This window comes from Arctopsyche grandis, chromosome 9, assembly GCF_051622035.1.
Source record: "Arctopsyche grandis isolate Sample6627 chromosome 9, ASM5162203v2, whole genome shotgun sequence".
Taxonomy (NCBI): domain Eukaryota; kingdom Metazoa; phylum Arthropoda; class Insecta; order Trichoptera; family Hydropsychidae; genus Arctopsyche; species Arctopsyche grandis.
In genome coordinates, this window is record NC_135363.1 from 10228047 (window position 1) to 10241562 (window position 13516).

At 34.9% G+C, this 13516-nt stretch overlaps 1 protein-coding gene across 1 annotated transcript in view; it reads left to right on the forward strand.

Moving 5' to 3' along the window:
- Nucleotides 1-13516, forward strand: part of dally (division abnormally delayed protein) — an 83331-nt gene that overhangs the window by 62446 nt on the left and 7369 nt on the right. Inside the window, exon 2 of the mRNA XM_077438586.1 lies at nucleotides 4839-4982. Within this exon, the coding sequence (XP_077294712.1) occupies nucleotides 4839-4982 (144 nt within the window). The remainder of the gene's footprint in view (nucleotides 1-4838; nucleotides 4983-13516) is intronic.

Here is a 13516-nt window from a genome sequence, read left to right on the forward strand (position 1 = left end):
CCATTTTTGTGCGTTTGCGAAAAAACGTGCGGTATTTGGCGCTAGTTTTCGTGAGATTAGTGCGGTCGGTAAAGTACCTCAACTGACTATGACTACGATGAATCGTCGCTATAAACTGTACGTGACGAATGTGGTTCAACTGACCAACCGATTTTTATATGTACGTATCTACACACGTGGCACAAATTCAAGTGCTACCAGCAACATTTAATTGCCGGCAGCGATCACTTTTATCGCTTTTTCGGATGAGAGACGTTTGACAATGTCTCAGAAAAGCACCGTGTGTGTGTGGATGCGTGTGATGCCAGTTTCCTTTAATGGTTTAATCGTCTAATGACCGGTTTCGGAATTAAGTGCGTGGGTGTAGCGTTTAAGAGATTTTGCCGCTTCACCCACGGAGCCGCCTTTGAACGAATTTGCTAACCTTTTATCACCAGACGACCATTAACTGTGAAATATGTTTGCGCAGAATGAACCGTGTGGGAGAGTTTAATATCGACATTGTCTTTTTTTTTGTTGAAAATTTTCAGCAAAAAAACAAACGTAAACAGCCAGATCCTTCGGCTCACAATTGCTGCTAGTTTAATTGACGTGGTCGCCAATAATAATAAAATCGCTTATTATTGAACATCTGCAATTTATGAGTTGTGTGGCGGTTCAATGGCTCCGTTCGACCCGCGATATTGTCGCCGAACGAAGGTCAAAATTGCGAATTTCGCATTCGAAATTCGACAGACTCTCGCCCGGGCTATCCTGTGAATGTCGCCATTGGTATTCCTGAACGTTTCGACACCATTGTGTTGCAATTTTACTAAATGAATGGATTTATATATGTACGTACGTGTGGCATTTAATTCAATGCGTTGCATATGCATGTTTAATGCATTCGCTATTATCATAATCTGCTAAACGCCGTGTGCATGCGAGTTGTGTCATTTGTGCGATTCTGGCGACACTAGTGCCCTCTGCTAATGTGTATGTAGTGTAAATTTATACATAAACGAGGATAAAATATATAATATAAATGTTTACGTTAACTCGATCTCTGCACCGAAGGACAGGAAGCGACAGAGGTTGCGTGCAAAGTGACACTACGGATGCGATACGAAGTGAAGAAATCATCAAATCTTAATCAATGATTTTGACATTACTTAACCCTTTGAATGCTGACCGAGGCCGATCGGCAAGCCCATGGGCCTGCAAAACGTCGATAGCCGTTGTAAATTTTGCATGTACAAAGTAAACTAGAATACTACCTGCTAAGCATTGAAAATAAATGCATTGAACAGGCAACTCGATAGAGCAAAAAAATGCGTCGCAATTGAATTTCTTTCATATTCTTCCGTATCATATGTGACATAATACTGTTATCAATAAATTTCTTATGAATACGGCTTAAATCTGCCAATCGCAATAAAAATTAATAAAAGAAGCCAACAAATTAAATGGTCAGAATTTAAATCAGTTTTTGGTCAGAGTAAAATTCGAATCTTGGTCAGAATATTATTACCATCAGAATAAAAAAATAATAAATAATTATAGTTAACATTTATAATGAATGGTTATACATGTATATATGTATAAAATAAGTATTCACAAAAATAAAATTTAATAGAAAACTTATTATAAAAATATGCATTAATAAATACATACATTTTTTTAAATTATTGTATCACATTAAAAGATATGCATTCATATATATGTATGTTTGTTATAAAAATATTTAATATATAATTACTTTCTGAGAACGATTTTGATATTGTAGGTTATCATGGCCAAATACTCGAATTTTGGCGATTCCTGCACACTCTTGACAGTTAAATGGTTTATTATAAATGGCATATATTCGGCGTTACAACGTCAGCGATATTGCCAACCGAAAAAAAATATTCTGACCATGTGTCAACAAAATTCTGACCATTTAGTATAAATTCTGACCATCTAATATTTATTTTGACCAGTGTAATATAAATTCTGACCAAAACCTTATTTAAATTCTGACTCGAAAAATACAAGCCATAAAATAATGATTCACACTAATGCCGTTTTACTAAATGTCTCAGTGTACTGTTTTTCTTGATGGTATTTTGCATTAATCTTATTTATTCATGACTTCGCAATAACATTGATTATAAATATGTATGTATATACATGGAATAACTTGATATAATATTTATCGCAAATGTCATTGAGTCACACCGTTTAATCACTGCTGAGCTTCTTTGCATACTTATGAACATACATACATATGTATATGTATGTCATTTTGTTTTCGCAAACTGAAGTAACATGCGCTCTGAAAGTGTTATAATTTTCAAATGTAATTACTTGGACGTGATTGTCAACAAAATCTCTCTCAATTTTTAAGTATGTAGGTGTAGATTACATTGCATTAATTTATGTATGTATGTAGTCCCCTCTGCTATGTTCAAATCATAAACGGATATCCATCCCGGTACTAATTTATTCAGCGAGTACCGTGCTACCTTTTTGTTTTTGCTGATTAAAAAAGCGAAACTTAATATTCTTATTTAACTTTAATACTTAACAGAGATTATGCTTTTGTATACTTGGCATTCTTTTTCTTTCACGCTTTGCGGCTGTCGGTTCTAATTCCTCCGTTACCTTTTCGGATGCCATTTTCTTGAACTTTTCAAAGTATGTTTGTTTTTTATGCAGATTTTTCCGACTTTTTCTTGATATTTACTCGCCCGTAATCTGCACTGCTTATATAACTACACCTTCTATACTTAATTCTTTTTTAAATGGAAGCTTTATTTATTTCACTTTTGATATAGAAAAAAATCACTGTAGACAACAAAGGAAAAGATATATAATAAGGATATTATCCTTGTAAGTACATTGAGATAAGAAACAGAATTGTGTAAAATAAATTGAATAAAAACACATTTTTTAGTTCTGATCTGAATTGTTTATTTATTTATTAATAAATAAATAATAGCCCGTCATTCCCAATATAAATTTGTTAATTCTTATAAATATATGCTAGCTACATATGTACATATGTACATACATACTCTGTAATAATATATTTCTGGCAAATTTGCTGTATATCAATTTTTATTTTATGATTGTACTATAGATGTCTATTGTACTATTTATAATTGTACTGTAATGTTTGAAATTTTCAGTACATACATACTCACGTACAAAAAATAATCTAACCATTTGTGTGTCAAATAAATAAGACGGAGAAATGAGACAGTTGTCTTTAAAATCTAATACTCAAAAGACGTTTGTTTCTTGAAAATTTGATCGCGATTTAAATATTTATTTTTAATATTACCAATATGGAAAAGAAATTAGATATGATCAATACTTTAAAAAGCGGTGTCTAAGGACCATTTTTGTCAAATAAACACATATGGTGTTGGAACGATCTCGGAAAATTATGAGTTTATTGATTTTTTAATGTCAAAAGATCAGAGCTTAAGGTTATGAAAAAATCATGGAAATGAAAAAGTCGAAGAGTGTATTTTTATGTGGTTCATTCAAAGACGATCATCTGGACAGCCAATATCTGGTCCATTATTGTATGAAAAGTATTCGCGATTTGGCAGCTTCAAAAAGAACATCTAACTTTAAGCAAAAACCCATACTTGAATTCCTTTATAAAGAATAATTTAATGTTGATCTTCATTATACATCTAAAGGTAGACAAATAAAAATTATTCATACTGAATGTACACGTATTTCCCTGTCAATTGTGATTTTTTCGATTATCCGGATTTTTCATTATCCGGACTACCTTAATCCCCAATTAGTCCGGATAATCGAGTCTATAGTTATTATTTAATATGATGTCTATAGTTGATTATTTAATAATATTTTCTAGTCCTTGAAAGACAGCGTTTTCAATAAAAGTTTTGCTACAAATCTGTTGGCAAACAAGCTGCTAGTCTAACAGACACGACAGACAAATTACCATAGAATTGTTTGCTGATTTGTCTACAGTCAACTCTTTGCGTATATGCGCACCTTTAAAATTTGCAACATGATACATTTAGCATCTAATTTCAAATTCAAAGCTTACTATGTACATACTATCGTATGTAGTTCCCACCAATCGAAGTTTAACATCCTATGCATCATCTTTGTTGGAATTAAATCATAAACGATTGCTTTCAACTAGTAAACATTCAAGTCATTGTTGTATCAATTATTCCTTTGTCCGTAATTGACCTTCACACTTTGACCAATATGACCGCTCACCATCCGTGTCCTTTATCTTGTCGGATTGTTTTAAATTAAATTTTAATCCAGGAGATCGTGCGTCCTCCCACTTCTAGAATCGGTTCTAAAATAATATATATTTGCGGTTTGATACAGACCCCTGGCAAACCCTAGCGAGCCGGGGTTGTATCTCATCCGGTTCATCCGGAAACCGCAACTCTGCCACGGAACACTTCCTTTTGTAACTCTCCACGTGATATATAGCGTACCCTTCATGGTTTAGTTGCTCCTGAAGATTGCTACATTATACCTACATTATTGTTTAGAATCCTGAAAAGCGCTCGTATACTCGCCACATCTACGTACGTATAGGTTGCTAATTGCAAGCAGGACTTCCACCGTTGACTCAGAAGGGAGGTAAATAAGTTGTGTTGTGTTGTCTAGCAACGTTCAAGTATCATTAAAAATCAATATATATATATATATATATATATATATGGAGTGTGGATGTAAAAAGCGGCGTAGACTGATGCTACTTGCTACGTACTAAAATGCATTCTGCTTTTATTGTACATATTTTCTGATTCTTCTTGCCTATATTCCGTTTGTGTATGATTCTAATTATTGTCTCTTCTTGTTTTCAGGACCCATTTGCGGAGGGCAATGCTGTTCTGCAGGAACGGAAGTGGTTTTGAAGACTGCCGGTCGTCGAGATCTGGAGAACTTACTCCGTCATCATGCCATATCTTTGCACGGACTGTTCGCCACAACAGCTTCGGCTTTACAAAGTGATTGTTTTTTCATTATTTTATTTCTTATTTGGGTGTGTCACCGGCTCAGATGCCATACATATCATAAAACATTTTTTTTTGTAATTTTTTACTTTGATCGTTTCATCATAGTGTGAAATATGCTATACTTTTTAATTTTTACTCTTTTAATGGTACAATATTAGGACAAGGAGCAATTTATACTTATGGTTAGTCATCATCTCGTCAAACTTTCACCCACTACTCTTCCAGGGACGTCTTTTGGAAGTTTAGAGGAGAGAATTTGCCCCCTAGGAACATTTGGCCAGGCCAGGAAAATGCATTCGATTTGAAATACTATAAATCTCAATCAAATCAATTATTTATTGCTAAAAGTTTACTCCAGTGAGAACTGCTACTAGTTTAATTAGAAGCTTCTTAAAAAAATGGTTTTATAAAACAACAACCACTAACTGGCCAACTTTTACCCCTCCCGCCTGGAAAAAGCTGAAATGACGTCCTTGTCCACTTCCATTTTTTACAAACCTCTTCTTACTTAATTACAAGGTTTTTATTAGATTCACTTCGAAAATCGGTCTCACAACATTCCTATATTCTGCCGATCGCTTTGAAACTTTGCCATTTAGCGAGGTTTGGCCGCCGTAATAAATATAATCGTAATAAACATGTTTAAGAATCCAAAAAATTTGGAGACGGTGACAGCAAGTTATCGTTCATCCTTTGTCTTACGAACGTTTTCTTTCATTTTCAAACATTCTCAACATCTTCTTGACTTAGCTTACTTTATTTTACATCCTCTACTATTCCTTTGTCCATTTTACATTTGTCTATGTATGTACATATTATAACTTTGCAAATCTTTTCTCTCATCCACGTGTTCTTCTTTCGATATTTTCTTGTTATATAGGTATTTATGTATAAAAATAATTTGTACCAAAAATTAGAAAACGCATATCAATAGCGGAAAAGCAGGATAAATTAACCCTCTGGAATCTTCTGGATAGTAAATTAACTCACAAAACACAATTTTCTAGAAGACAGTCAATTGTCATCACTCTTTTTCGTTCCTGTACATTTCAACTTGTCAACTTTATCTCTAGATTTAAAATTAAGTGGCAAATTTGAAATTTACTATAACATATTCGCTAGCATTAAGTTTTGACGCTTCAATCAACAACTCTAACCAGTCTGAATAGTAAAATTAAAATTGAAAGAACATTTAGAAAAAAATCGTCCAAGTATTCATGAGTAATAACCGCAAATAAATTTTGTATTAAAGTCTATTAATAAACATAATATCACCCGCTCGAGTGTATAATTACCGAGTATGATTTAAAACCGCGAAATATGTATACGTAATTAAACTAAAGTCCAACAACCAGCACGACCTCGCTCGCTCAAGAAAATGAATGCGTTCCAAATGTCATTATTTCCTCACTATTGTCTCGGTTTTGATCGAAAAAGTTAAAACGGACAAAGCAAGGAAACTCAAATCCAATTTCCAACCATCAAATCCACCGACAAGTAGTTACCAAGTTAATCTACAATCGATCGTCTATAATCACCCAGCGAGAACACGCCTTAATGTGTACCTTTGATTGGTGTCTAGGATTAGTATAAATTTATAGTCCGTGTCTGTTCTGTGTTATGTCATTTACGTGCAGACTACAATAGTCCATTGTTTAATAATATACTGCTGCTGGTTTTAGATTGGTAAACAATTACATCACCATCCCGAGTGCTTCGTTTGTCACAATTCCACAGTTTTGTATTAACCTTACGGCACTTTGTCTCGTCTCGGTATAATTTTACGAATTTAATTCGGAAACATTCAAATTTGCCACCCGTGTTATCGCCGATGGGTTCGTTTACATCGGACTTGAATTATGGAATACGTAATATGCATATTTATGTTTATCATCTAAATTATGGGTCGCCTACTCGCGGTCTACAAACCTCCTTGAACGTTCAAATATTAAATATAAACTTCCCAAAGTTACGTTATAATATACGAAGAAGCTTTTGCAACACTTGTTTCAAAAGTACATACACACATATCAAGGAACAAGTAACAATCTCCATCAAATTAAATAATTAATTTTGCACCATCGATGATGATGATGGATGGCCGATGTCATCACAAGCCATTTAATCCATTCTTCACAACTCTGAACTACACTTATCAATCTGTCTCTCATGATTTTTCAACCCTTGTGTAACGCACATGTGGCCTACTTTGCTTCTCACATGTTCTTTTGGATACCATTCAAGTTGCATACATTGTATTTTATTTTACATTGCATACATTGTATTTTACAGGAAGTCCTAGCAGGTAAACTAATGCGCCTTCCTAGACAATTAATTACAGACATTGCCGCATTTTTTTATTACATAAATCGCTGTATTTTGAGAGGTGGAATTAACAATTAATTAATCCATAGAGACTTCTATGGATTTAGACTTGTACATACATTTTTACATATTGTAAATAAATCAAATTCAGATATTTGTGACCAATTTTTCAACAATGAAATCAGATAAATTGGCAAACTCGGATAGGAAACGATCGGTCTTGGAGTCACAAATATCCAAGTCTGACCAGCAGTATTAACCCTTTAAGTGCTGACGTCTTTTCCGTTGAAAGCCCGCTACGCTGAATATTTCGCCAACATTTCCAACCAGAATTATTTAGAAATTCAATAGAAAGCAGCTATAAAATTGTAGCTAATCCAAACAAACCCTAGATCACTACCCTGTGTAGATAATTTCGAGATTTGTAAAGGTGTGTTTAGACTCTCTTTAATATATCTTGCAACAACAATATAAAATAAACAAAATAAGTCTATTAATGAATATATTTTTCCAAAACTAGTTCCATCTTCTTCATTGTTGTTAAAATGTAATTAATACTCACAATCAAATTCCAAGCCACAATCTAAAATACTCAGCAGTTAGGGATTTCCATCGGGTAATTCTGCAATGGTTATTAATTCAGAAATTCCGGTATAAGCGAGTCTTTATAAACGTTGACAAATGAATGACGCGGATTACACAACCCATGTTCAATACATTTTTTTTCAGTGCTACCTTTAAAGGCTTAGCAGGTAGTATTCTTGTTTACTTTGTGCATACAAAATTTACAACGCCTATGGGCGTTTTGCAGGCCCATGGACTTGTCAGCAGAACGCTGATCGGCGTTGGTCAGCATTCAAAGGGTTAAAGATTAGCACGGGATCGATCCCGGTAATCTCTTGGTGCTAAACATAAACGCAACCACCGAGCCATACTGTTGGCTATATATCAATACATATGTAATATTTTAATTCTTTAGTATTGTTTTCCATGTCCGCTGCTTCCAATGACTGTTCATTTTTAAAATGTGGACAAGTAGTCCATATTCCAATGCCTGATTATACATTTACGTATGTATAATAGTTATGCAAATGATACAGTGTATGCTTGCTCTTTTAAAACATTGGTTAAATGCAACGGATGCAACGAGCAGCATGCAACAGAATCGGCCGTCTTTAAAATGTGGGTGTGAAAGCGTGTCCTCATTCGAGATGAGATCATCTTTGATCGTGCTGCAGACTTAATACAAGGACTTTGAAATGCGTGCCCCAACTGTTGCAAAGCAACTCTTCAAAGCGTAAAACTTCCGCCAACCGACCTTTCAACACTGTCAAAGGATCCGAATTTCAATCGAAAGTTATGTCATCAAAGTGTCCACCAGACCTATTAGCCAAAATGTCAAATGTACACCCACGTACAGTCTGATCAGTCGGCCTGCCCCATACTACTGTCTGGTTAGTGGTGGTTGTGCAGCGGATCGATCATTTTACCAGCTGCCCAGTTGATTTGATCCGCTATCTTTTAAGTTGGTACTTTCCGTTTATGGTCCGGGACTTGATGACTCTTGAATTAATGACGCCACGTCTCTCGGTCACCTTTGGAAGTGACTTCACGGACGATGTTGGGTGTTGTTTTGGTGTTCGTATGCATATTGGCGAGTGTAAATTGCTGAATCGAGCTCCGTTTGATTGATAAGGGATCGAAAGGTTGCAGTCCCTGGAGTATGGCAATGTCCCCGTTATTGTGCGAACGCTGCTGGATTTCTTGGAAATCTTCGGTTGCAGTACAAGAAAATATGATAAAAGGTCAGCTAGGGTCTATTGCGTGTTGCAAATTATGCTCTTTGGAATGTTGAGAATTAATTGTTATTAGGTGTAAAAGTTATTTTTAACTGCACAAGACACACATACATACATAGTTCATATAAAAAGTGTACGAAAAATGATCAGTAGTGTTGTATAGTGAGAATGCATATTTGATTACCGGTAGGATTTTAGTAAATAAAATTACCAGGAATATGCATGGTCAATGTCGTTAAAACTATTTAAGTACTAGTGGTGCTACCCGGCTTCGCTCGGTGAAACGGAAATGAATTGAAAACAATGAAAAAAATCTTCATTTGTTTTTTTATTAAATTTATTTGAATAAAAGACCGACCAATCAAAATCGTCTTTGACCAATCTAGCCAATCAAAAACGACTTGACGACAGCTAATGAGAAACGACTTGACGACAGCCAACCAGAAACGAATTTCAAACGCCGTTTAGGTTTTATATATGTAGATTCAAATTCTTCATAAATATTATCGTTATTATTTTTTTTTTAATTTTCGCAGTGCGGAATTTTTTCAGACGATTCGTTCAATTTCGAGAAATGTGACGTCAGTCCTGAAAATCGGATAGATTCAATATGAAGTGACTTCAAAGCTGACGTCACAATATCTCCTCTTTTATTCGACTTTGCCGTCCCATCTAGTGAGATTATCTTAAAAAATGTGCGCTGAAGATGAAATTTTCTTGGAAGTGAAACATTTTTCATTTATTGTTCGTTTTTTTATATACTATAACGTGGACGTATAGCCAATCGGTCTGAATATATTTTCTACATTATTCCGATCGCTTTGAAACTTTACCATTTTGCGAGGTTTGGCCGCCAATAGAGATTTCAATTGCTTCCACTAGTTCACATTATACTCTAACCACTGAGCTATCTTGCTTTTGCACGTACATATATATTATATGTACATACATATGTATGTACTATATTAACAACGCCTCTGCACGTTGTAAAAAGATGGAAGAGTCAAATTAAACTAACGCCGACACACAAATGGATTAATTTAGTCCAAATCACTTATATGAATCTAAATACTTGTGTATTTATGATCAGTGCCTTGAACTAAAACACTGTAGGATGAGAGAATTACGAGCAAACTTGCATGACTGTGCAATGGTTAAATTAAATATTAGACAACAAACTGCTGCTTAGTCTGCTGCTTAACAGCATTCCTTTGAATGATGGTATATATTTACAGCTATAGTCCATCCACTGTAGGAAGACACTTAGCTAAAACGCACATGCTGTCCCTTAAACTCCAACTTAAGTCCAGCTTATATCCTTTCCCTTCTTCATTTGGAAACAGCTTAAAGGCAGAAGAGTTTTGACTGATAGACAGAGGTACGCGCCACGTGTTTTTTTTTAATATAGTTATGAAGGCTAAATCTATATCGTCGCGTCCCTTCGCAAACCTCACCCCCTTTTTCCAGTGATATTTTATCCTTATATTGACATATGTAGGTTTGGCAGTGATTTTTATCGGAATAACCTTATTACACGCATTAAGCTAGCAGCATATCTCGGTGGTTGCCGGGTTCGATCCATAGGCTGTCCTCGATTGAATAGAATTTATTCCGAGTAATTCTGTAGTGCTGCTGATCAGACATGGATATTTGTGACTCTGTCGACCGTTTCCTATCAGAGTTGGCCATTTTTTACAAGGTTTTTATTAGCTTCACTTCGTCAATTGCTCGGACAAAATTCTTACACTCTTCCGATCGCTTTGAAACTTTGCCATTTTGTGAGGTTTGGCCGCCGATAGAGATTTCAATTGCTTCCGCTAATTTGATGGTGAAATATAATCGTAATAAGTACGTTTATTCTGATTTCATTGCTGAAACGGTTCCTCATCAAATTTGTAAAATCATCCTCCCTAATATTTTTCACTACTTAATGTTTGATTATGATTTCAAAAATATATAGTCTTTTAATTTACATATGTACCAGTTTAATACCATATGTGTCGCTCAGGGGCTAAACTCGTGATGGCATCATGGGAAAACATAAAATTGGATCCACCAGCTATGCCGCCTTTCCCACGTATCATTAAAATATAATAATAATAATAAGATCGTACGAATTAATAATGACATGAAGATACGCCTCTCACAGCTTGAGTACGTCCTGTGCCGTACTTTTAAGTGTGTTCTTAGTAAAAACTTCTTACCATTAAGCTCATATGCCTGGTGATTTAGGTGATTAAGAACTCGCACCTTTCAACATAAAACAAAAATCTAAAAGCTCCACCATTAAAATATATAAATAATGCATTATAGAAAGATGCTCACTACCTACTCGAAGTTTTTAATAATCTTAATCACCCATATGCAAATTCGCCAGTATGCAAAGTTTGTACCGTAACAGACTGTGCGGTAATTCCCTTGAACTCAGCGATCGGTCGAAGTAAAGCCAGCTTTTCTCAATCTACCTATGTATGTAGAATGTATATCTACATTCCTCGAACACGCATTTGTATGTACCACATAAGTACATAGATACATTCTGGTGAAATCTGACCCTGACCCAAACATGAGCCAACCCACTCATTCATCCCTTTCATTCATGCAATACGTAATTTCAATAACAATTTCCACTACCTTTTATTATAGCTACGGTCAATCGCAAGGGCTGAGACTGGTGTAGCAGGGGGAATGTAAACTTTTCGTTGTAAATTTTGACTTGAAAGAATCAAGTGCGTCTGGAAGTTGCGTGTTTGTTCTCGAGCTTGCGTGCTTATCGGAAATGTTTATCTGCAAAGTCTCGAAACATTCTTCAGAAAAGTTTATTTTTACCTATTTGTTGGTAACCTTTCGGTGTTTGTGAATCGTTTGTTATATTTTAAAAGCATCTATCTATCATCATATCTAATATTTTAATTGAAAATACTAACGTGTTAAGTAATTAATTCCAAATTTAAGTTGAAGCGTTCTTATTCATATCTCGACTTATTCCACTACATAGAACGCTTCTACATACATACATAGGCTCTTTATTCAGCAATTTCAGACAAAATTCAGTCGTTGTGGAAATTTTGCATACTTTATAAACTCTTTTTCCACGCTGTCTGGAACATGTGATACCGAACTTCGAGTTGATAGATTACACAGTTTCGAATAAAAACTATTATTTATTATATAAAGCGAGTGTTATTTACGCTTCGGATAAAATTCAGAGATTTTCTTCTGCGTATTTGAAATATAATAGCTTGGCAAGTATCGATTTTTATTCAAAGAAACACTATCCATCAATCGCTGAAGTTTGACGCAATACGTCTGGAGCACCTTTACTTTTTATAGAAAAATTCAATACTGATCCATAAAGTTTAGACAATTTTGAATATTGATACCGTTCAGCTTATCGAAAATTCAGCTTAAAAAGTATTTTTTCTCCGGTGCGGAATAGTGTCACTGTGGTTGCTCGAAAGTTTGAAGCCCTCTACAAATTTTTCAAAACTACATTCGTATGTATGTATAATGCAAATGTATGCAGAAATGTATTTATGTATAATATTCATCATCATTTACAGCCATTCCCCATCCACATTTGTACATTTGATACAAATATTATTAATATCATACAAAGTACAAAAATACATATGAATTAATATCTACAGACACATTTATGGTCAAATTTGTAAATTTGCAGTATTTTATACAATTCAGCGAAATTCGAGATTGCTGAAAACTCAAGATTTTGCGAGGAAATTGATAAGGTTGTCAATTTGTTGGAACCATTTCAATGAAAATCAGATACATTGGAAAATTCTGATATGATTTCGGTGTGGATGTTTGTATGAATTCGCATTGTATAGAATGCTTATGTATATTGATTGTATTGTATCTGTATAAGTCAGTGGCGTCGGGTGAAATTCTCTCTCTTTTTGTCGTACAGCCTTACTTAATGTGCGCGAGCAGGATACAAGAGGAGCAGGCTGTTCCCTATGTATCCTGCTCGCGCACATTTAATAAGGCTGTATGACAAAAAGAGAGAGAATATCACCGCACGCCACTAGTATAAGTGCACTCGTCGCTTTGGAGCCATCTGTAAAGGCGTGTTCGTGTTCTATGAAATAAAATAAAAATAAATGTTATCGTAAGTTATTTTTTCATACATTCAAGATTATAAACAGTAGCCAGCAGTATAGCTCGGTCCTTAAGCTTCTGCTTAGCGTCGAGAGGCACCGAGTTCGATCCCATGGGCTGACCTCGATTAAAAAGAATTTTTCCGAGTATATCTGTAGTGCTGTTGGTCAGACCTGGATATTTGTGACTCCAGGTCGATCGTTTCCTATCAGAGTTTGCCAATTTTCTCTGATTTCATTGTTGAAACAGTTCCCGGTAAAATTGGCTAAATATCCTTCCTAC